Source organism: Pristis pectinata, chromosome 7 (assembly GCF_009764475.1).
Source record: "Pristis pectinata isolate sPriPec2 chromosome 7, sPriPec2.1.pri, whole genome shotgun sequence".
Taxonomy (NCBI): Eukaryota; Metazoa; Chordata; class Chondrichthyes; order Rhinopristiformes; family Pristidae; genus Pristis; species Pristis pectinata.
In genome coordinates this window covers 81,152,385-81,177,717 of record NC_067411.1, presented here as the reverse complement: position 1 = coordinate 81,177,717, position 25,333 = coordinate 81,152,385, and the positions used below count along the sequence as shown (strand labels likewise).

General features: G+C 40.4%; 1 protein-coding gene across 1 annotated transcript in view; it reads right to left on the bottom strand.

The window, feature by feature from the left end:
• LOC127572920 (uncharacterized) overlaps positions 1-25,333 on the bottom strand; it is a 307,743-nt gene that overhangs the window by 115,697 nt on the left and 166,713 nt on the right. The window contains exon 4 of the mRNA XM_052020647.1: positions 22,155-22,240. Coding sequence (XP_051876607.1) covers positions 22,155-22,240 — 86 coding nt within the window. The remainder of the gene's footprint in view (positions 1-22,154; positions 22,241-25,333) is intronic.

Genomic DNA, 25,333 nt, shown 5'->3' with positions numbered 1-25,333 from the left:
TCTTTCATGTCTGTATTTGTTTGCTTTGATGGATGAACTATGCTATTTAAGAACCACATCAAAACCGACTGCTCCGTGTTTTGGATTCTAAAAACATCAGCCACATTTTTTTTCTGCCTAAGCACCAAAGTATTTTTCCCCTTGATCTAGGATAGTTTGCTTGCTGCGAGCCAACAAATGTGGCCTGGCTAAAAGAATAACTTCTTTTACCAAAGAGATCAGATGTTAGCTCACTTCCACACTTAAGCTCTTGTGGTTTTACTGACCACCATTTGCAGCACATTCCCAGCATTTTTACTATCAATCTTGTCAGGTGATACACACTGCACACTGTGGGATAGAGAGGGTCTGAAAACAGGAAACCCTTTTTTCTCTACAATAACAGCAGCTCCCATGCTGACAGTTGTAAAGGAATAGCAGTCGGCTGCCTGACAAGGTACTAAAGCAGTACTGGAATTCTTTACACGGCATGCAATTAGTAGGGGGCTGCACAGTTTGTACTCAATTAGATAGCAAAACAAGATAAGTTCTGACAGAAGAAAATAGCAGGTTGGCACTACGTGACCTGTTTATGTTGAGCTAAAGCTGGAGATATTCTGATCAGGAGGTAAGCATTAACCGAAAGATTTTCAGTCATTCACAAAGTAAACCTGCCTTGGCTTTCACTCACCTAATAAACCCTGTTCTGTTTCCACACAGACAAAACCATGCAAAGGCAGCAGTATAAATCAGATCTCATTGGGGCCTTTTGTACGCCAGTCAATAAGCTGCTGAAAGGCAGACAAGGCTTTTAAGAATCACTGAACCCTAAAGCTAGTCTGCTTCATTTGTGTTGCAGGCTATTAAGTCCAGAATTGCTGCCTCAACAGGAGATGTTTACTTCTATAGGGAATGGGTTTCCTACACATCCGACATTCACCTATTTCCCCACGCAATTATAACATCTTGAACAAACAGAAAGCAAATGGCAATAACAACAGACTGTATTTATATAGGTTCTTTAACTCAGAAAAATATCCCCAGGTGCTTAAGAGGTGCAAGGACAGAAATAAAAGGACACCAAACCAAAGAGGAAAATCTTACAAGGAGGAGGAGTGGAGAGGGAAGTAGAGATACCATACGGTTTTGAAAGCAAACATTAGAGCTTGGAGATGGCTGAGGGCATGGCTGGCAATGGTGGGGCAAAGGAAATAGGGGATGTGCAAGGGGTTAGGAGAAAGACGAGTTCTTGTGTTGGGTTGTAGGGCTGAGGGAGATCATGTAAAAAGGGGAGTGCATGGGTCCAGGAAGAAATCTAGGGATATGGTTTGAAGTGGAGAAGATGGAGGCAAAACAAAAGATCAAACAACAGCCTGAGACTGCTGCAGAAAGAGGTAGAGGAGCAGTCATGGACTAGGATAGAGATTTGGGGAAGTAAATTTCCCAAAAGGAGAGAAAACCTTGCAATGACTGAGAAGGGAAGAAAAGGGGAAAAGAGTTCAAGAGGAAAAAAAAATTAGAAGTAACTGGCTGAAGCCTGCAGCAACAGCCAAAGCAAGGACAGCAAAGACTGAAGAAACAGTTCATGGCTCAACTTAAATTAGGTTGATCCAGGCTGACAACAAAGAACTTTACTACAGGTGCCATGCATCAACGAATTAAGAATTGTTACACTTAATACCAAATTTTTGCAATGAAATGCTGCAATATCCAGTTTACCAGCTCCCATCCACGGGGGCAAAATGTTGCTATCTTTACAAACATTTAGTGGGAGAATGTTGTATTGATTTCTCCAGCTCCATCACTGTATCTCCAGCAGAAGTTTCATAGAAATCTCATTTAGGCACATCAGTGAGATTCTTTTGACCAAGGTAGCATCAAGATGTTTGTATTCCTGGAAATGAAGAAAACAGTAAAGTTTTTTTTCCCTTTGTACTTAAGTCAAACCCCAGCTCACTTGTAAACTTTCCTCGTTTATATCTCTGGAGTTTGTTTTGTTCTAGGACATTCAGTACAATATTTATAATACTACAGCGTTTTTAAGTGATTCATTCTGCCACTGAAGCCAGAAAACAGTTGCTCTCTAGTTAATTGTGCAGGTTTATTGCTACCATAGCACCTAGAGATCCTAATCAGCAAACATCTGTTGCCCACAGTAACTCAGGAAAAGAAACAAAAGAGCTAGCTAGATCCAGCAGTACAATTACCCAATTCCTGGAGATTAGCTGATTTATTTTTTGACCTTAATAGCTCTCTGAAAATACTGCACACATAGAAATGCCACTGTATGCAAGATAGCATATTTATTATTTGAATGACTGACTGCTAGTCTCTTTCTTGTAGAGGAATATAAGTATTGCATCGAGCTAATAGTTAATGACGTCTACATTTTGCACACTGATTTTACCCTTCATAAAGCACAGTAAAACAGGCTGAGAATTGTTCGTTCCACATCAAATCACTTGCTTATTTACTCGTTGAGTCCAGCAAGGCAGACCAGAGTGATTGACAAGCACAACTTGACCTCTCTGCCGTAAAACATTCAGTGATTTTAGTCTCTGCTAAATCAAAAATGCAGTTCTTCTGGCCATATAATAACATCTGGAAGAGTGACATAATGATAATGGGCAGATAGGAGTACTGAACACATTGCACATATACGTAGTTAATATACAGCAGTACTCAACCTACAGAAAAGATCACAAAGGTTAAGCCCATTTTTATGCAAGTGTAGCAATGACTAAACAAAACAAGCAAGCTGATCTTGTCGCTAGTCCTCTTTGACAGAGCTGAAATCATAATAGGCTTACTGAGCCTTGGCTATTATTTTCCCATCCCTGTCATTTAGTTTGATCTAAATAGGCCTATAGCTGAAGGAATAACACACTAAGTATCTTGCTGTCTAATTTTCAAAACTGCATGGATCAAGTCAATCTGTCACAGAACTTGTTTCTAATCTTATTTCAGCTTTAATGGAACAAGGCTCCAACAATTGTAATTATGTTAAAGTTATTGTTTAATATCAGAACAAAATTAATCAGAGGATTAATTTTGACTTGCTTGATACTTTGCTTGCTGCAAGGTCTGAGTGGCTGAGCCATTTGGACTGGGATGGTGATGGGTGTAAATCCTGGTCTGTGCTGAGTTTGCTGATTTTAACCAATATGTTCTTGGACCATACTGGTTGGGTCATTGTTTGGAAGTGTTACACAACAATCAAATCAATGTTAATGTGGTCATGAAAGGACTGGGCTCTACTGGTGGGTTTTCCACAAACTCTTTATATTCTTGAATTGCTTTGACATTCACTGACAACCTTGTTGGTCTTCCAGTTCAAGGAGATGTCTGAAACTGAATGCTGTGGACAGGCACATTCCAAAGCGCAGATTACGTGCTCAGGAATGCACTGAAGCTTGGAGCACCCACTGCAAAGGCTTTGTGGGGTAGGGTTATTGTCTAAGGTCCCTCCCAGCCCTGGACACTAAGGGTCCATTAGAGCTTGCTTCATTGCACATCCTCTGGCTGCAGTTCACAGGTTAAAATTTCTTGATTTTTTTTTTTCCTTTGGCAGATGTGAAGTGTACGAAGTACAAAACAGTTTCCAGAAGCAGCTCGCTTCAAGTGTTTCAATGCTGTTCTCCAACCTTTTGTTATGCTTCCATGTCTCATGGACGTGCAGCATCATAGAGATGACCACAAATTGCACCTTCAGTGGAATCTTGCTACTTGTCCAGATTTTCATTTACTTTCTTAGTTGGCTCCTGGTAACTCCATTTCTGGTCTTGATTTCCTTTTTAGCTGTGCTATAATAATGCTTAAAATTATTTCAGTTACATAAAATGTCTTATCCTTTCCAATCCTTCTTTACTGATCAACACATCAACATTGCTGATGGTAATCTTCAAGATCAGCATCACTTTGCTTTTCTCAGCACACTTTTCCAGTCCAGCATTCTTTGCAGTTTATCCCGCGTTTCTCATGCTTACATATTTTCTTACAACATGGATGGAGGCCATTCAGTCCTCAGGTCTATGCTGGCTCTCAGAACATTCCCATCAATCCAATTCACACATATTTCCCTGTAAGCTATTTCTGGAAATTCATAAAGCTCTTTTAGTGTTTCACATATGAGATCAGTGTTAGATTGGCGTCCTTCCAGCCCCCAATTGATACCATTCCTGCAAAACTCTTTAAGGCAATCTTGCTGCTCTACTGCTGATATCACAAACCATTCAACAATTTTGTGTACGTTCTCCCTGTGTCTGCATGGGTTTCCTCCAGGTGCTCCAGTTTCCTCCCACATTCCAAAGACATACTTGTTAGAAAGTTGTGGGCATGCTATATTGGCACCAAAAACATGGCGACACCAGCAGGCTGCCGCCAGAACACTCCACGCAAATTATCTATTTCACTGTGTGTTTCGATGTACATGTAACTAATGAAGATATCTTATCTTACTGATCAGCACTCCACAGATGGCATTGTTGTACAAGTCTTCTATCACTGTGATCAAGGATTTTACAGTAAAAGATATGCTGGGCAAAATTGTTTGTCATTCTGTTTCTTCATTTTGGGCCAAAGGCCTTTGTGCCACGTCCTCTCAAAAGTTTTCTTGAATACCATGGAATTATGGGGACCTTCTTTTTGGAGAACAGTAACCAAACTACAAAGAAAAACTACAGATATCCAGAAAATGCCACAAACCCTCAGCAGTCCAGGCAGAGTTAAAGTTTCAGGTAGATAACCTCGAGAAAATTGAGAACAATTGACATATTTTTTAAAGTTGCAGGGTAAAGGGAGGAGTGGAAGAACAAATGGAATATCTCTGGTAAAGTGATGACCAAGAGGAAATAGGTAACACAGATTGGTGCTGGTCAAGGGACAGTGAGGACCACCTATTAATGGCAACTAATTTGTCTGGAGGAGAATAAAATAGAAGGAGAAGGAAGGAGACAATACAACTCCCAGCATACACCTGGAAGTATTTAACTATCAGATAAGACAGACGTTGACTTCCCTGTATATTGAGAACAAATTACTACAATGTTAAATCAGCAAACACTACAACCTTATATTTTTCCTAAAAATGTACTTTATTCATAAAATATACCATTATATAATTGGATCGTGTTTCAGCTTCTTTCATTGCAACAAGCAATTCAATATACTGACTTACAAAGTGTCAATACCTCTAACGTTTCATCCCCAAACATTGCACCAGTGAAACAGTTTGAGGGGCTGTTACAAAGGGTGCAGCCTCTCAGTGTCCAGGGGTTGCAAGACCTTAGAATGTGGTCTTTCCCCATAATGCAGTGGCTGCACCAGTTGGCAACATTCAGTTGTGGGCATCTCTTTGCACTGGAAGACCAACAAGTTTTGTATGGACCAAAGTGGACCAGTTAATCTTCCAGCAGCAGCTTAGCATGTGTCCTTAGAAACAGCAGAGGTTACACAGCTTACAAACATAGTATCTGAATAGCAAGTATGGTAGGAAGGGTGAATTACGTACTTCAGCTTGTTTACTTTTTTGCTAACTCTTTGTAACTGTACACCCAAATGGGTGACAATGACTCACTGCTTTTGCAATATGTTATTTCAAAGTGAGGGACATTACCAGGTCTGAGTTAGAGAATAAAGGATCAAGCCTTAACATTACAAATTTCAGTTGAAGGACAAATTACACCTTATTTTGGCTGAAGTAAAGTCAAGAAGTTGAATATAGAAACTTACAGTTAAGTGTCTTCCTTTTCGAACCTCAGAGCCATTGAACTGTTTTGCAGGCAAACCAGGACTCTAAGAAACAAATATGCTGACTAGGAGCAATGATCCAGAAGTTACAAGGAATTGTGTCAATTTACTGGCTGCAAAATGGTGGTGTAAGCGTCACAGTTGACAAACGTGCACTGTTCATTATCCACTGAAAGTGGACCTATAGGCATATTCTCAAAAATAGAGTGAAAATAATCATCCAGTACTCATGTCTGAAACGGGTGCTAGTTTGTTTGCATGTATAATACAATGTCATATCATGTTACATTTACTATTTGAGCTATTAAGTTTGGACTTAAGCATTTTGTGTACAATTATAATATTTCCTGTGGAACTTTCATGACAGCTCAGCAAAGTCTGAAACATTCCCTGAAAGGATCTTGATTATCTTTATAATAACCTCAATGAAATTGAAGGCATGGTCCAAATATATTGGTTAACCCTGGGTGAATTTGAGAAGATGAGCCTTGGTCCTATGCTGTTGCCATCCATGCGGTACTTTTAGGCAGGGAGTTCCAGAGTTATGACTGAGTAATTATAAAGAATGCCAATGTACCCCTAATTCAGGATGGTGAGGGATTTACAAAGACCATGGCAACAAGGAGGCAAGAATGGAATAAGGGGGGATGGAGAGAGGAAAAGTGGTTTTGTGGTCTGGACGTTTGCAAGCACAAGATTCCTTCAATTCCTTAATAAATTTAATGGCAGGACCAGATGAGCATTTTTTAAATTCAGTTGGAACGAATGGCTTGCTGGTCGAGGTTTCCAGCAGTAACTCCACAGCAAGGGAATAGGGAGGGTGAGTTTGGGGACCAGACTGAGCAACTAGTACCAGGGGTGGGGAGTGGGGAAATAATTGAGAAAGATTGGGAGGAGTCTGAGAGCCCATGGAAGGCATAAGGATTGAAGGATATGGGGAGTGTAGGAAGATAATATGAGCTATGGAGGACATCAGGAGCCCTCAGGTCAAACTTCCCACTAATAATTGAAATTTTGCAATTATCCCAAGTAATCCTAGCCCAAAACAGAAAATTACAGGAAGCATTCAGTCAATCATACAGCATGGCAAGCAAAACAGTTTTGACACTTTGGATCAAGGATCCTTCATTCAGAGTTGGAAGAGGGAGAAGACAAGTGTGTTTTAAGTGTAGAGAGGTGGCAGGTGGCGAGAACAAAGGAAAGGTCTGCTGCTAGCTCCAGACCAGAGTGTTAAAGGAACAATTACTTTAAAAAGGCAGGCACAGTAGTGTAACAGTTAGCATAATGCTATTACAGCTCCAGAGACCCGGGTTCAATTCCGGCCACTGTCTGTAAGGAGTTTGTATGTTCTCCCCGTGTCTGCGTGGGTTTCCTCCGGGTGCTCCAGTTTCCTCCCACATTCCAAAGACGTACTGGTTAGGAAGTTGTGGGCATGCTATGTCGGCGGCGGAAGCGTGGCGACACTTGCAGACTGCTCCCAGAACACTCTACGCAAAGGATGCATTTCACTGTGTGTTTTGATGTACATGTGACTAATAAAGAAATCTCTCAAAATCTCTCTCAGTTCAGTGATGGAAAAGGTAAAAGAAGCAAATTGCAACAAGATGGTACTAATGCATCTGTGGAGAGAGAGAGTGAGAGAGACCTCAGCAACAGTTACTCGAGTGCAAAATGAACAAGTTTCATCATTTTCATTCTTTCACAGAAGAGATCAAAGTGTCTCTTTACAGTGGACGGACTTTTACCCCTGAATACCAGTGCTTTCAGTAATATACACACGCATGTAGGCCGTGCAGCCTCTTTAGCCTCCATGTGATCACAGCCTTTTATCAACATCCTTTGATACCTTTACCTAATAAAAATCCATTGATCACAATCCCAAAAGTAATTGCCCCAGCATTCACAACCATTTGGGAGACAGAATATCTGATTTACTTTAAACTTACTGCAGCACAATTCTAATTGATTTCACTCCTAATTGACAATCCCAAGACCTCTTATTCTGGATTCCCTCACCCACTTTGTACAGGGTGCATTAAATTGGACAATTTTTACCTGTCTCTCTTAGAATAACTCACATTACATTGATAACATCAGAATAAAATCACTAAATATCTGGAGAACTTCAAACGTTCTTGCAGTTTTACTTAAGTCTACTTTTGCATTGTGGTAATGCCAATTGGATTAATGTCAAACCTGTGTTCAGAGTTTCTTGACCAGCCTGAATTTTGGTGTAGATTTCACACTTCTTTCTGTGCCCCGAATTTTCTGCCTTCGTTCCAGCCTTGACACCTTAGGTGTCTGCCCTGCTCCAAGAAACCTTTCTTCGAGCGTGAGACTAGATTATGAATGCTAGCAGTGAATTTTACGGACAAGCCTGATGCTACCTACAAAGAAACCCTTTCGCCAGACCTCACTGGATAGCAATTAGGAACAAGAACCCTGACAAATCCTCTCTTCTCCCAAGCCAACTGAAGAGTCTCAACTTCTGCTAAGGTATATTTTACCCAGTAAATCAATCACAAAGCTCTGCCTACTAGCTTCACTAAGAATCGGAGTTTATATTTGTGACATTATGTGTTGTTAGGTAGTTATAATGAAGAACTATGGTTCCCAGCAGGCAATGCGGGGAGTCACATGGGGGAACAGGACGTGGCTGGAAAGGGCGGGAAAAGCCAGGCAGCCCGCTGTTGTAAGTCTGTGCAGTCTGTTGTTTTTGTTGTTTTTTTCAATAAATGTTCAGATGTTAAACCCACACCAAATTTGTCTCGTGATGAAGAACAAACATAACATGGTGTCAGAAGTTGGTGTGAGGTCTAAACAAGGAAAGTAGATGAATACGGTGTGCAATTGAGAAAGAGACTCAGTGAGTACGAAAGAAAAGCTGTAAAAAGATGGAGAAAAAGCCGGCCGGCATGGCGAGGGAGCACATTGTTCCTGAAGTTCAGCAGTCACCGGATTTGCCAAGAGAGATTCAGGTGAGAGGCTGAGAGTTCCTGTTATGGATAAGTAAGTCCTCCCAAGCCTATTCAGTTTACTGGAAATCTAGCCAATAATTGGAAACGCTTCAAAGAGCGATTCAACATATATTTAGCTGCTAGTGGAGTGGGAAGGAACAATGAAAAATTGAAAGCGTCTATTTTTCTGCACGTGATTGGCGAAGATGCTTTGGACATCTATAACAGCTTTCAAATTGATGAGACAGCTTTTGAGTTGGGTACCTTGATGGAAAAATTTGAGGAGTATTTTATCCCAAGTAAAAACATCGCATTAGAGAGATATAATTTCTTTTCCTGTGACCAGAAACAAGGTGTTAGCTTCGACCAATACTTAGCTGAGCTTCACACACTGAGTAAGTCTTGTGAATTTGGAGATTTGAGAAACTCACTAGTTAAAGACAGAATAGTTTGTGGAATTCCAGATAATGGACTCAGAGAAAGACTGTTGCGTGAAAAAGGTTTGACCGTGGAAAAGGCGGTGAATATGTGTAGGTCAGCAGAAACCACACGAGCACAAGCAAAGGAGCTGTACAGAGCAGACACAACAGTACATACTGTGAAAACAGAGAAGCAGCTCCCAAGGCGTTTCTGAAAGCAACAGCAAATCAAAGGGGAAGGCTCAAACAGCAAATGCAGCAGATGTGGAGGTAGACACATTCCAAAGATGTGCTCTGCTTATGGGAAGTCCTGCAATAGCTGTGGGAAGAAGAATCACTTTGCAAGGTGCTGCAAAGCTGGGGCTAACAAGAGAAAGGTGCACACAGTTGATGAGAAAATGGAGGAATTCTTTGTGGATTCTGTACAGACTGTGGCTGCTGGTAAAACAGAATGGATTGTTCCAGTAAGTGTGAATGAGACAGTAATTCCATTCAAGCTTGACACAGGAGCTCAGGTGAATCTATTATCCATGGATGATTATAAGACTCTCACAGTAAAGAGAAAGATTTACCCTTTGAAGTTAAAAATGACAGGCTACACTGGAGAGAAAGTTCCAGTAAAAGGGGGCTGTATGGTGACCTTTAAGCACAAAGGGCAGCACTTAAAATCACAGCTACTGATCGTAGAAAAGAGAGTACAGCCAATATTAGGTCTGAATACATGTGAAAAGCTCAACCTAGTGAAAAGAGTTTTCATAGCAGCTTCACATACCAAAGATAACCACACAACACTCATGGAAGAGTATGCAGATGTCTTTGAGGGGCTCGGACGCTTACCTGGTGTACACAAAATTCACATAGATGAGGCAGTAGCTCCTGTTGTCCATGCATGCAGGAAAGTTCCATTTCAATTTAGAGATAAACTTAAACAAGAACTAGCACGCATGGAACGAATGAATGTCATACAGAAAATTGAAGAACCAACAGATTGGGTGAGTTCACTGGTCATTGTGCAAAAGAAAAATGGAGCATTGCAGATATGTCTAGACCCAAAAGATCTCAATAAAGCCATCAAGAGAGAGCATTTTAAATTGCCAACACAGGAGGAGATCATGTCCCGGTTTTCAGGTGCCAAATGGTTTAGCAAACTCGACACATCGTCTGGATTTTGGCAGATGAAGCTTGATGAAGCAAGTTCGAGACTGCGTACTTTTAACACACCACAAGGAAGATATCGCTACCTTCGGCTGCCATACGGGATCCTGTCCACACCAGAAGTCTACCATAAAACCATCCACATGGTTTTCGAGGGCATACCTGGTGTCGAGACTGTGATGGATGACATCGTCGTCTGGGGGTCCACCAAGGAGGAACACGATACTCGACTGAGACAAGTGCTTGACGTGGCAAGGAATGTCAATTTGAAATTAAATAAAGAGAAATGTGAGTTTGGTATGAAGACACTGACCTTCATAGGAGATGTCATATCTGAAGAGGGAGTGAAGCCTGACCCAAGAAAGATGTCAGCCATTAAAAACATGGAGAGGCCTCAAAACAAAGAGGAGGTGAGACGTTTCTTAGGGATGGTGACTTACCTGGCTAAGTTCTTCCCACGACTGTCAACAGTGTCAGCACCACTTAGGTCACTCCTTGAGCAACAAAATGAATGGATTTAGTCTCATGAGCAAGAAGAGAGTTTCCAGATATTGAAAAGGGTCCTAAGTGAAGAGCCTGTGCTGAAGTTTTATGATCCGGAAGGGTGTATCAGGATATCAGCTGATGCGTCCCAGCACAGCCCTGGATCAGTACTGCTGTGGCAGCATGAGGGCAAATGGCAACCTGCGGCCTATGCATCAAGGGCTTTAACAAGTGCGGAAGCCAACTGTGCACAAATAGAGAAAGAGCTTCTCGCCACTACATATGCATGTGAAAGGTTCCATCAGTACATCTATGGGCAAGTTATTGAAGTGGAGACAGATCATAAACCATTGGTCGCAATTATGTCCAAACCACTGAATGACTGTCCCATGAGGATACAGCGCATGTTGATAAGGTTGCAGAAGTATGATGTGAAGATGATCTACACACCGGGAAAATATATGTTTGCTGCTGATGCTCTGTGTCGAGCAGTCGACAAGACAGAAAAGAGAGACCAACAGGTTAATGCAGATATACAGGCCTATGTTGGCATGATTGTCACCTCTCTTCCAGTATCTCTGGATAGAACAGAGCAGATTAGGAAAGCAGCAGAGGCAGATGAAACAATGAAAGTACTCAAGGATACAATATGGAAAGGATGGCCAGAAGCAAAGGATGACTGTCCAATGTGTATTCAGGATTATTGGGCATGCAGAGCTGAACTGTCAGTAGTGAAAGATATGGTCTTCAAAGGGAACAGGTTTGTGATTCCAGTGTCACTACGCAAGGAGATGCTCCAGAAGATACACGAAGGGCATCTTGGGGAGGAAAAATGTAAACGTAGAGCACGTGAAGTGATGTACTGGCCAAGAGTGAACCAAGACATCAGCCAGACTACTGCTTCATGTGAAATATGCCTTACCTACAGACCAAAGCAGCAAGCAGAACCACTTACACCACACCCTGTACCAGACAGGCTGTATTTCAAAGTTGGAGTGGATTTGTTTGATTGTAATGGGAAAAGCCATATTGTTGTAACAGACTACTTTTCCAATTACCCAGAGGTTGCGACACTGCAATCAACATCCAGCAAAGCAGTTATCACGTTCCTGAAAGCTGTGTTTGCGAGGCATGGAGTTCCACGTGAAGTAGTATCAGACAATGGACCATAATTTTCAAACAGTGAATTTGAATTCTTTGCCAATGTTTGGGGGGTTTCGACATATAACCTCAAGCCCACATCACTCAAAATCTAATGGCCTAGCAGAGAGTTCAGTTAAGGTGGTGAAGGGCCTCATGAAGAAAGTGCAAGATGGACGAGAGGATTTCCATAGATGTCTAATGATTTACAGAAGTGCGCCACTGCAGAACGACCTTTCACCAGCCCAAATGTTGATGGGTCGACGTATACGCACTAACCTTCCAATACATGAAAACCTGTTGACACCTGAAGGAGCACACAAGGTCAAACAGGCTAAAGAGGAAGGGAAAGAAAAACAGAAACGGAATCACGACAAGACTGCGAAAAGCCGACCAGTCTTGAAGCCTGGGGATCAAGTGCGAATCCGAGATCATGATTCTGGCACATGGTCCATGCAAGGAGTTGTGCAAGAGGAAGTAAATCCACATTCATACCAGATCCAGACAGAGCGAGGGACACCTCTGAGGAGGAACTGCGTGGATCTACGACCACAAGCTCCAACCCATGGCTGTGACCCGTCTCCTGTCAGTACACCAAAGGGGCCAGCATATGGAGAAAATGAACATGTGGACCAGGGTTCCCAGGAAAACACCAATGCAGCAAATGAAAGCAACACACCTGCAGAAAAAAGTGCCAGACGAAAAGAGGACCATAAAACCACCTCAGAGACTGATTGAAAGCTGCTGAGTGGACAAGGGTTCTTGGCAGGTTTATAAGGACAAAGTATTGTGTTTGTTTTTTCTTTAAAGGGGGAAGATGTGTTATTATGTGTTGTTATGTAGTTATAATAAAGAACTACGGTTCCCAGCAGGCAATGCGGGGAGTCACGTTGGGGGAACGGGAAGTGGCTGGAAAGGGCAGGAAAAGTCAGAGCCAGCCTGGTGTTGTAAGTCTGTGCTGTCTGTTGTTTTGTTGTTTTCAATAAATGTTCCGATGTTAAACCCATGCCAAGTTTGTCTCGTGATGAAGAACAAACATAACAATATTGAGTCTTCCTGAAATTGAAATTTATTATAAATAGGGCTTAACAATTTTTTTGTGTCAAATGGAGGTCATTTGTAATACTGTAAATGTACAAAGCTGCATTTAGCTTTAATAGGGTTTAAAGAGAATTAATTGAGATAAGCTGTGGCAAGAGAAAACAACGTGTTTTATTTACAGCATCAGTTTTGAATTGTGTTTTTTCCTGGGCTGTATAGATAAAATTATGTATGTATACACACACACACACACACACACGCACACCCCTAAAAAATTCTATTTACTAAAGAGGAAATTAAATCATCACAATTCTCCAGGCAGCTGACAAATATAGTTAATGCAGAATCAAATGAAGAAAGCCAATGAAAATTCTGCCTGGTAATGTTTTGCCTGGGAAGTCATTGTTATTTTGATACTTACTTATTGACTAAGAAATGATTGGAGGGTTGAACATGACACAATACATTTTCTACTATTTCTAAAGTTGAAAATAAAGTATTCCATTAATGACTATTGATTGATAATTACTCTTTAGTGAAGTAATTTCCCTTTAAAATTGCATGCAGTGCAAAATATACCTCAATAGTACCATTATGTATATGTGTACATAATATGTTCAGAGTTCCTCACAGAATTACAGAAATAACCTCAATGTACTTGTGCTAATTTCCCACAAAGAACCAGGTTTGCATCTCAGTTAGCGCCCTTGAGAATTAACTAATAACAGAATGAAGCTTTTTGCATTCAAGGATCAGCTGAGACCTAAACCCATGAGCTGAATATAGCTGGTGAATTGTTCATTTCTTCCCAACTCCGACCCCTTACAGTACAATGATCGTATTGTTATGGAAAGCTCCTTTGATGGTTTGTGGATAAATGCAATGTGAAGGCCCTAAACTTAATCTTCAGTCTGTGCAATGTTAGCAAGTCTCAGCCAGGGTAATGCCGAGGTCATTGCAATTGACTTGGATTAGGTAAAAGTACAAACATCTAAACTCTGTTTCTGATCTCTATCGAGTGATCTTTGCAGAAGTGATTAAAGCAGAATCTGTTCCAAATTTAAATCAATGAATTAACACCCTCCTCTATGATAATATTTATTATAAAATTTCCTTTGTATGGATTAAAATGTTCTGGTCCAAAGCAAGTTTGCTCTTTTAGACTGCTGATGGAAGCATCTTGTAATGGACCTTTTAGGGTGAGCTAACTTACATAACAACAATGCATAAAGGAGGGAGCATGTGGAGTAGTGGGGTACAGAAGACTACAGATTCATTTAAATGCAAACTCTGAACATTATTGCTCCTGTGGTCTGAAGTATGGAACAAAAAATGCCCTGTTTTGATTCTTCAACATGTAATTAAAACATTAGAGTGTTCACTTTGAACAGAATTGTTAGATTTTGTATTCCTTTCTCAGCAGCTATGAGATAATTGGAATCCTATTCAATTTTGGTTCATACTGCATAGATTTTAAAAAAGAAATCACATTTACTTATATTGTCAGTACAGATTTTTCATATTTGTGACTCAACCGTATATTAAAGGAAAGGGAAAACAGAAAACAAAAAAATTTGCCTTGGTGTGATCAACATTTTACATTTATATTTGTTGTCATAAGGATGTTTGTTGCATAATTGACTGCATATACACTCACTCGAAAACAAGTCAGTGCATTAGACCGGTCTGCAAAGCAACTTGTCAATTAATTACTGAGGTGAACCCAGCTGGTTCTAAATGTCAACTTGACTCCGTTGGTGGCATCTTGTTTCCATATCAGAAGGTTATGGACTCAGGTTCCACTCCAGCACTGACCATGGAGTGTTGCATTGTTGGTCTTGCAATGATTTTGAATGAGATATTAAGGCTAAACAGATGGATGGAGTGTTTCAGAACAGTTCTTGTAAGGAATATGTTCTAGGAAGTTGCAGGCCTAACATATGATTTTCCATCCATTTGCTTAAATCAGCCATTCCATATCTACAATCGTCCATATTTTTCTACTATACCAGACTCATCTTGCAGTTCATGTAGATGGTTAAAATTCCACAATACCTTTGAACAATCGCAGGACATTTGACTTTGGCTATTCTCTTAACATCAGCCAAAATGCATTCAATTTGCTTTCCAGTACAGACCATTGGCAAACAGTAAGGAATGATATAGTCGAATTATTTTTGTTTTCCATAGTTCATGCATGTCAACAGTAGGCTTAAAACAACTAATTCAAGACATACTAGAGACCAAACTCAAGGCATCTACAAGCTTGAGCCTGCATTAGATACATTTCTTTCAACAGAAATGACAAAAAAAATCAATATTTTTCCAATGAACTAAGCACCATAGGGTGCTGGATTGAACTTACTCGTACCGTTTTTCAATTTACTAATATGGTTTTCATATATTTATGTATTTTTTTAAATTTACATCTCTGTGCACGAAACAATTTGCCATTTCTTCAGTTTTAGATTCAGGTCCTTGAGCAAATGCAGCTCAAGCCTCAGCAACTGAGTACATAATGACTCCCCTTAGGTACAGATGAACTTGTGCTGCATCCCTACAGTTAGTAAGCTGAATACACAGGAAACTATCATTGCATTGTGTTCTGTTATAACACTTACACACACACACACACACACACACACACACATGCACGCTCGCACGCATACACACACACTCACACAAACTAAGTAAATCGCTGGACAATCCAGACACCTGATTTCAAATCCCAACATGACAGCTCTAAAATTTAAATTCAGGTAATAAATTAGAATGTTTTAAAATTAAGTTATCAGTAATGATGCCTACAAAACTATTGCATTGCTATTTAAAAAACCATCTTGTTCATAACATCTTTCAGGGGAGGATATCTGACATCCATTTGTGACTCAGGACCACCAATGTTATCTTAAATAATCTCTGAAATAGCCTAGCAAGTCAATCAATTTAAGGGCAATTATAGATGGGCAATAAATTCTTGCCAGTGATGCCCAAATCCTGAAAATGTGCAAATAAATAAAATATATACACGCATACATACCTACATATACACACACACACACACACACACACACACACACACACACACACACACACACACACACACACACACACACACACACACACACACACACACACACACACAATATATTATATACACTGTGTATATATATTTCTAATCTATATTTTTTAAACAGTGGGTTCCCCCAGACTCATAGTGAGTAACAAAAACCTGAGCTCCCTGCATCAATTCCTGTCTTCAATATGCTAACCATTTTAATCACTTAACCAAGGCATCTATTTCTGTCATCAAGTCTAGGTTATGAATGGTGCTCAAGATGGACTGTCCCTGGCAAGCTCAAAATCATCTTGCACTCACTTCACCAAAACTGATATATGCTTTCAATATCTCTGCAGTTCTCAGTGCAGCTAAGTATGCTGGCACCATTACTGATCAATATAATTTTGTTAATATTGCTATTATTTTCCAAAACAAACACGTGTAATCCAGTTGAATTATACACAAGTAATTGGTAATATGTTTGACCTTCTCCAACCGGTGCCAAAATAAAGATACTGAGTGCAACAATATGTGACTTACCGTCCACTGATTACTGTTCTCTGAAAGTACACGGAGTCATCGATAAACAAGGACTACCAGATCTTTTTGTTAGAGCCATACAATGGATTTGGTGGAAAATCAATCATTCAGAAGAAAAAGAGGTCGCATTTTAATCAAATTCATCTCAGGTGTCTATATACCACCTGCTGTCAGGATACTGGGCAGGGTTTGCTATCTAGGAAGCATGCACCATTATTTAAGATTAAGATAAGATATCTTTATTAGTCACATGTACATTCGAAACACACAGTGAAATGCATCTTTGCATAGAGTGCTCTGGGGGTAGCCCGCAAGTGTCGCCATGCTTCCGGTGCCAACATAGTATGCCCACAACTTCCTAACCCGTATGTCTTTGGAATGTGGGAGGAAACCGGAGCACCTGAGGGAAACCCACGCAGACACAGGGAGAACGTACAAACTCCTTACAGACAGCTGCCAGAATTGAACCCGGGTCGCTGGCACTGTAATAGCGTTATGTTAACTGCTACACTACTGTGCCTGCTTCATTATTTGGATATTAATGGGCATCTTTCCAAAGCCAGTGCCAATTTTGGGCATTTGTCCAAATATCAATGGCATGGCTGTCGTGCTGCCTGTAAGATGATATAGGTGCCAGAAATGGACTAACAATTGTTGCAATATTTTGAAATTTTGCAGTCGGTATCTGCACTGCCTTTGAAAATAATGTACAGGTCATCCCCAGGTTATGGCAGGGTTCCATTCCTCCGAACTGTTTGTAACCCAGACAGTTCGCAGGTCGAAAATGCGGCCACGAACCAAGCACCCGGTCAGCAGAAGATGCCTGCAGCCCCACAGCAGCTGGCAAATCCATCCCACTGGTCTCCCAAATGCTCGTTCAGATGTTTGGGCTGCACATAAGTCAGGCTTTTGTAACCTGAGGAGGACCTGTAAGGTCAGGATTCTAAATATTGTTGATCATGCTTCTTTCAACACAACCATGCTGAGCTGGGCATGGCAAATGTCTGAGGTATGAAACATTCCAAGGAGTCTACTCCTACAGCAAGGTCAGCACTGCAGGGGAGGTCTGAGAAAGCAATACAAAGACTCAATTGAAACTAATCTAAAGACCAGTGACATTGGTGAAAGGACATGGCAAACAAGCACAAAGGGCAGTAAACGTGGCAAACAACTTTGAAGATTGTTCATAATCTCTAACAACATGTGGGAGTTAAGAAAAATGAGTCAGTGTACTATCAACACACAACAGAATCACCGGTATCACGTGTGTCGCTGGAATTGCAGATTCCCAGATGAATGAATTCTATCATTCACTTTTTGTAATGTATACCCAAATATATTTATCTTATCAATACACAAACGTTTTATTTCACACATCAGTTTGGTTTCTACCTTTGTCTTACCATGCTAAATCTTGCTGAGCAAATCACTGAAATAATTGCTTCTCTTGAGCCAGTCAGACAGTCCTACAATTGTTCTATTCATCAGATGTGCTCAGCTCCACCTTATTAAAACAATCATAATTTCCAGTGAAGATAAGATTAATATCGATTGCATGGGGTTATGAAGTTAACAGAAACAATGAATTCCATTATATCAACAAAAAACAAAATAGTAGTCAGGTTCTTATTGTACTCTTCAGTTGTTGTTCTGCATGAAAGAATCGATCAGAATCTGCACAGAACAAATCTGTGATTGTCAGTGCTGTTTGTTGTCATAAATAGGCTTTTCATTTTTACATCAAAGGAGGTGGGAAAAATAACAAGGTACTAATGGTATGATCTCCACAATCTTTGACCAAGTGCCTCAAAGGAGAAATTGCCTGGTATAGGCACCTTATGACATAATTGTCCTCTTACTGTTAAATTCATGGCTTGGGACCTTTTGACGCATATGGAAGCTGTGAAATAACAACTTCTACCTTCAGGAAAGGTGGGGAGGAAATTAATGAACGAAAAATTGGTTGAACACGATTGAATTTTGGAAAAGAAAGGCTGTTATTCTCGCATTTTGGCAAGTACGAAAAGAAGGGCCTTTGAAGACGGTAGGACCTGGATTCTGTTGCTTGGTTTCTGTTCAAGTTCCAGGTGCAAGCCTTAAGTTACAATATGAAATCAACAACTGCAGCATCAGTTGGGATCCAACAATTGTCCCTAGCTGCCCCAGGTTAAACTATCACACAAAAACATGAGAGTTTTGAAATCACTTGGTTCTGTTGCTAAAATAACAGACAATCAAACCATTGCTCATTTATGGCATTTAATCGGTCAGTCAACTGATTACATTTGCCCTTCAGCCTGTTAGCATGGAAACCAGACCTGAACAATGGTCATACTTTGTTACTATACACAGCTTCACACAACAGGTGGGAGATTCACCAAGATAAGCACCTTGGCCAGCTGCTGTGATTATCAAAAGACTGCTGCAGTCAGCACTTTCTTCTTGCTGAAGGTAGAACAGGACTCTCTCAAATTAAACTTATTTTGACCAACTACTCCATTCAGCATCCTGTTACATCATGAGATTTTATTCCCTACTAAGTTCAATTTCATATTTCAACTGAGATAAGTAATAGGAGCTCTCTTTTAGCAACATTGTGTCTCGTGATTAAGATGAAAACATAAAAACTGTTTGCCGTGCTTGTAGATTTTGTTCAGATGTCTGAACCAAGATCCCACATTTATATCTAAGGAAGTATGAGATTCAGCACACTGAAAAATAAACAATCATTCCTTCAAATCTTTTTGGACATCAGTGGAAAAGGATTTTCAAAATTACTTGAGTTACATATCTCAAAAAAAGGCAATTGCTTTGAGATTAGATTGCAAAGTCCCATGTTTTTGTGAATTACATAATCCAATGTGTAAGTCTTGATTTTCATTTGCATCTTGTTTTTCTTAAAAATTGTTCAGATTTTCATTGTGCATTGTGCTGAATCTGTCTGTGCACTTGTCAGATAATGCATAAAGGATCTGGACTGTTGAACCATCTTTGCAGATGCCAAGTAAATTCTAGGCCAATGCTTCACAATGCTAATTTATCCTAGCTCACATTCAGGTTGTTCCAGGTTTTGAGTACAGCCCCAACAACAGGCCTGTGAAACTTGTCAGAATGTGGATTTGTTAACTGTAGTGACTTAGGATATGGTGAATGGCTCAATATCAGATGTCTTTTTCCTTATTGGAAAATTATCCATTTCCCTCAAATTGCACTCCACATCAACTTGAAAATGTTCTTTAATCACATTGTGACCACTTACTTTTAGATCTAGAAATGTAAAACATTATTCATTGAGTGAATGTGTACAGCAGAAGGAGATACTTCATCAATGGGACAATGTTACTGTACAATAATAAATTTAGATACTGCATTAATGAAGTTACTGATTATTGGTCAAAGAAAGTGGCTAAGGGAAAACTTGCAGTATCTCCATTATTTTTGAGTGTGTGTGGTTCAGATAATACATTCAACTTCAGTAGAATATTGTTGAGCTAAATCTAGGATCACTTGCATTTTTCACACTGCATTATGTCATCTTCACCATCTTTTTTAGACAAAACAAAAGACCAACTGCATGTGGGGATCATCTCCTGTAAGAGTTGTTTCATAGTGGGAGTTTTGGACAGTGTTCTGCCAACATAAGGGTTTACGAGAAAGTGCACTTGCCAAAGCTAACTCTGTACCTGTTGCTGGTATATTATTCCAATGATGATAAGATGATAAGAGGCATAGATCGAGTGGACAGTCAGAGACTTTTTCCCAGGGCAACAATGGCTAACACGAGGGGACATAATTTTATGGTGATTGGAGGAAGGTATAAGGGGGATGTCAGGGGTAAGTTTTTTTACACAGAGTGGTGGGTGCGTGGAATGCACTGCCTACAGAGGTTGTGGGGGCAGATACATTAGGGATATTTAAGAGACTCTTAGATAGACACATGGATGATAGAAAATTAGGGGGCTATGTGGAAGGGAATGGTTAGATAGATCTTAGAGCAGGATAAAATGTCAGCACAACATTGTGGGCCGAAAGGCCTGTACTGTGCTGTAGTGTTCTACGTTCTTTATTCTATGTTCGAAAGCACTCTGTGCTGTGCTCAAAAAGTTTGTATTGACTTTCTCAGCTGAGAACAATAGCTAAATATGAAACCTGAGCATATGACTGATTGGTTAGGGTAGGATTAGTGTTAAAATTGGGTGTCAGAGTGCATTTGGAGGGCTAATGATCCTGCTTCCTTGTTGTATCTGACTGAAAAAGGTTGTAAGTTAGGGAGTATGGAGTCACGACTTGGGTGGCACAGTGGGTCAGCAGGTACTGCTGCTGCCACACAACTCCTGTGACCCAGCTTCAATTCTGACTTTGGGTTTTGTCTGTGTGGAGTTTGTATGTTTCCTTTGTGGTCACATGGGATTCCCCCAGGCGCTCCATTTTCCTCCCACATCCCAAAGGCATGCTAATGTTAATGGCTTCTGTTAATTGCCCCAAGTGTAAGATGGCAGAAGAATGAGGGGAGTTGATGGATGTGTAAAAGAGAACATGTTGCATTGAAATAAATGGGAGCATGGGACAGTTGAGAATGTTCTGAGAGTCAGAATGCCAAATAGCCTCCTATTTCAAAAGAAAACATGAGAAACTGAACAGCAGGGATCAAGGATGGAGTTAGGTCAGAGGAAGTGTAGGGCTCCTTTAAGCATGGCTGAAACATGCCTCAGGCAGCACTGTGAAGGATTTCTTCTGCATGAATAGCCAATGCTACCAAGGGCCATGCGTGATGCCGGAACCCCTGTTGTTTGTCTTATATATTAATGACTTGTATGTGACTGAAGAAGGTATTATTGCTAAGTTTGTGGAATGCACAGAAGTTCATTGTGTTGTACACAGCGAGGAAGGTTGTCTAAGGCTACAGCAGGATACAGATCAGATGGAATGTTTGGCAGAGCATCGGCAGGTGGAACTTAATCCTGACAAGTGTGAAGTGATGCATTTTAGGGAGTCAGATAGGGTAGGGTGTACAATGGTGGGGTGCTAAGGAATGTTGATGGACCATGGGCTTCAAGTCCATAGTTCCCTGAAAGTGGCACCACAGATAGATAGAGTGGTGAAGAAGGCATATGCAATGCCTGCCTTCAGAGCATAGAATATAAAAATTGGGATGCCATGGTCAAGTTTACAAAACACTGATTTTTGTGTATTGTGTACAGTTCTAGTCGCCACACTGTAGGAAAAATGTAGCTGCATATGTGAGATTGGTTGATATCTTGAATTCACTGTCAGAAGAGGTAGTAGAATCAGCTACAATCACCATGTATAAGAGACATCTGGACAGGAACCTGAATAGGCAAGGCATAGGATAGGGGCCCAACGCAGACAAATGGGATTAGTGACAATGGGCAAGAAGGTCATCATGGGTGTGGTAGGCAGAAGGGCCCATTCCTATGCTATATGACTCTATGAATCTATGACTCTAAGACTCTATGACATTGACTGATTCCATGGTTACATGACGTCTTAAGGGTAGGAATTGCCTTTTCATACATCTCCCGCAAGAACTTTTGGCAAAGTTTGGTTCATGAGTAAAGGCAGTCTGTTAACAGGGAATAATGTCATTCGAGTGGAAGAACATGCACTCACCTTCTGTGAACATACATGTATGCGGACACTTCCAGCAATGGTCAGAAGAAGGAGCTTAGCACTTTCATCAAACAAGAAATCAGATCCTATCGGAAACAAAATCAGAACATGCAATGAAGTAGACGTTCCATATTTTGAACCCTATCTCCTACCACAATTAAAAGCACATGTGCCTATTATTTCAGTTCTCCACCACATGTCCAGCCTGAGCTCTGTTTCCGACCTCCTTCACTGTCACAATGAAACTCAAATCACTTAAGCCATTTGGCCATCATCCTTTTTCCACCTATCAAATTGGACCTCAATAATCCAGCCAATCCCATGTGCTATGCTAATGTCAGTAAAAACACTTCAATTTAGGCAAGTTAGGAGGATCTTTGAAAGTTTTTGTCAATAATTGGTTTGAAGGAGAGTTGGCTGTGGAGGTTTACTAATGCTTGGAATTTGAATAATATTTGAATATGGTAAGCCTTGAATTTAAACTTTAGCCTAAACCTGTTGCTGCCAGAAGTAGTATATGTAAGTATGTGTAAAACCATGTATGGCATAATATATCATCTGTGTATTGCGATGTGTAAGGTTAATCTGAATACAGGTTTTGAATAAAGGGGACATAACTTGACCTCCAGCTGCTCTCATATGTATAAATCTGTACCCTTTGTATTAGAGTTTGTTAGAACTAACTGGTTATACAGACTTTGCACTGGCAATAAGGATAAGGTAGCAAAGAATCACAACCATCAAAAGTGACAAAGTCACTAAGGATATTGGTGAATGCTGGACTGCATTGGTTGTAGAAATTTGAGAACGTAAGAACATAAGGAATTAGGAGCAGGAGTAGGCCACTCAACCCCTCAAGCCTACCCTGCCATACCATATGATCATGACTGGTCTGCTCCAGGCCTCATCTCCTCTTCTGTGCCAGTTCCCCATAGCCCTCAATTCCCTGATCTTTCAAAAATGTATCTACTTCCTCTTTAAATGCCCCCAATGATCTGATCTCCACAAACCTCTGGGGCAGAGAATTCCATATATTCATCACTCTCTGCAAATAAAAGTTCCTAGGCACCTCAATTTCAAATGATTGCACCCTAATCTTGTAACTATGGCCCTCATTCAAAAGACTCCCTCTAGTGAAAACTTCTCAATAACCCACCCTACCATGCCCCGTAAGGATGTTATATGTTTCAATAAGATCACCCCTCATTCTTCTGGCAAGCTCTGTCAAGTTTGACATGCAGATTTGAGCATGAAGAAAAATTAAATGCAAGCAAACAGGTAAGTCTAACAACTGTCAAAGTCATAGGCATACAAAATGGCAATCCAGTCCCAGACTGGCTGTATTGGAAATCTCAACAGCTGCAATAAAGAATGGGAGCCCTTTAATAGAATAATGAACAGATGCAAAGGTATGATTCAGGGAACATAAGTCATCGAAATAGAGGTTGAGGGAGAAAATGCTCAGACTGAGGCTAGACATGAATGCAAGGAGACAAACCTGTTCCTAACAATAGGACAGATACTAATAAGACATAAAAAAACTTACTTGCACATTGCCATCCCATTTAACAAAGTAATAGAAAAGCTGCAAAATCATTTCAACCCAGCCCCAGCGATCTGAGAAAATGATAAGTCTGAAACTAGTAGAGATCAGGAGTGCATTTACTGTTGTTCCAAAAGACCTATCACACCATTGCAACGTTGATGAGTTCTTGGATCAAGCATTGCAAGAAAAGTTTGTGTGTGGACTAACTGATGAGCAGATCCAGTCCAAGTAGTTAACATGCCAGATCAAATATTCAGAGAGGAATGCATGATAGCTCCACCAATGGAAATAGGCTCTAAGAATGTGAAAGAGTTTCAGTCAGCACAGAATGTTAGTGGTAATGAGGAATACTACCAATGGGAAGGGCAATGGAAAGAGCCCTGACATTGAATCCAGGCCACATGAGCATCAGTGGTGCAGAAAGCAGGTCTGATGGAAACCTCCTACAACCGCAATTGAAAGAGATGGTGGTAATGGGAGGAAAACAATTGCAGAAGGGAGAAGCATGATGGAACAGCAGATAATAAGAATCAAAGGAGAGTTGATGAGCACATATGAGAGAGAATTAATTTCATGGGTACAGGGAAAAATGGGGAGGAGGAACGTCACAAGTAAGATGAGAGCGAGCCTGGACTCAGTGGGGTGAATTGCCCCCTTCTGTGCCGATAAGATAAGAAAAAGCATGTATGCAAGTCATAGTGATATAAAAGAAGCAATTTCAAAATTAAGGATTAATAATCAAAATATCATTATGAATATTGACACAGCTGTTGACTGCACCACTGTAGGAAGGGATACATATGACCAGAAAGGTAGTAAAGTGCCATTAGCTGGAAACACATCGAAATTAAAAATATGTTCTGGAATATTAGGACAGATATCGCATGTGGTTTGCCATAATCCTCCTGGTGAGGGTACTCCCATGGTGCTGTTAGGGAAGGAGTTCCTGGATTTAGACCTAGTGACAAAGAAACACCAGTGATATATTTCCAAGTAAGGATTGTGTGCAACTTGAAGGGGAACCAGTAAGAGTGCTGTTCTTATGTAAACAAAAGCCAACAATATGTAATAAATAACAGCCACAAGGAACTGTATTCATATGATACAGAGTAAAATCATCACCAAAACTATTCCAGATGACAATGAATTTATTTGCTGCAGGGGGTCCAATATTGTTTGTGCAATCACAATGATATTCTGATTGCAATCAACATTGAAGATGAAAAGCTTTGGATACTTAAGGAATGTTTGGAAGACTTCATCAACATAATGTCACGCTTAAAAAAAGGAAGTGATTTAATTTGGTCTGCAAATAGATGTAGACAGGCTGCAGTTAGGTAAAGAAAACACTGAGGCCATCATCAGAGCCAGAAAACCCAACAACATTGCTGAGCCCCAGTTATTTCTCAGTATGATCCAAAGTTGTGCTAGATTTCCATCCAACCTTGCTTACAGTGTTGTTATGAGAAAGGTTCTTTTGGTATCTTAAAGATAAAAGGTATCTGGACACACAGTCTTTGTGCTTTAAAAGGAGGATTTTATTCACAAAGACCGATGTGGGAACAGAATGTGAAGGAACAAATGCACCCTCGCAGCCTCACACTAGGGTGATCACGAAATGTGGGGGGAGTCG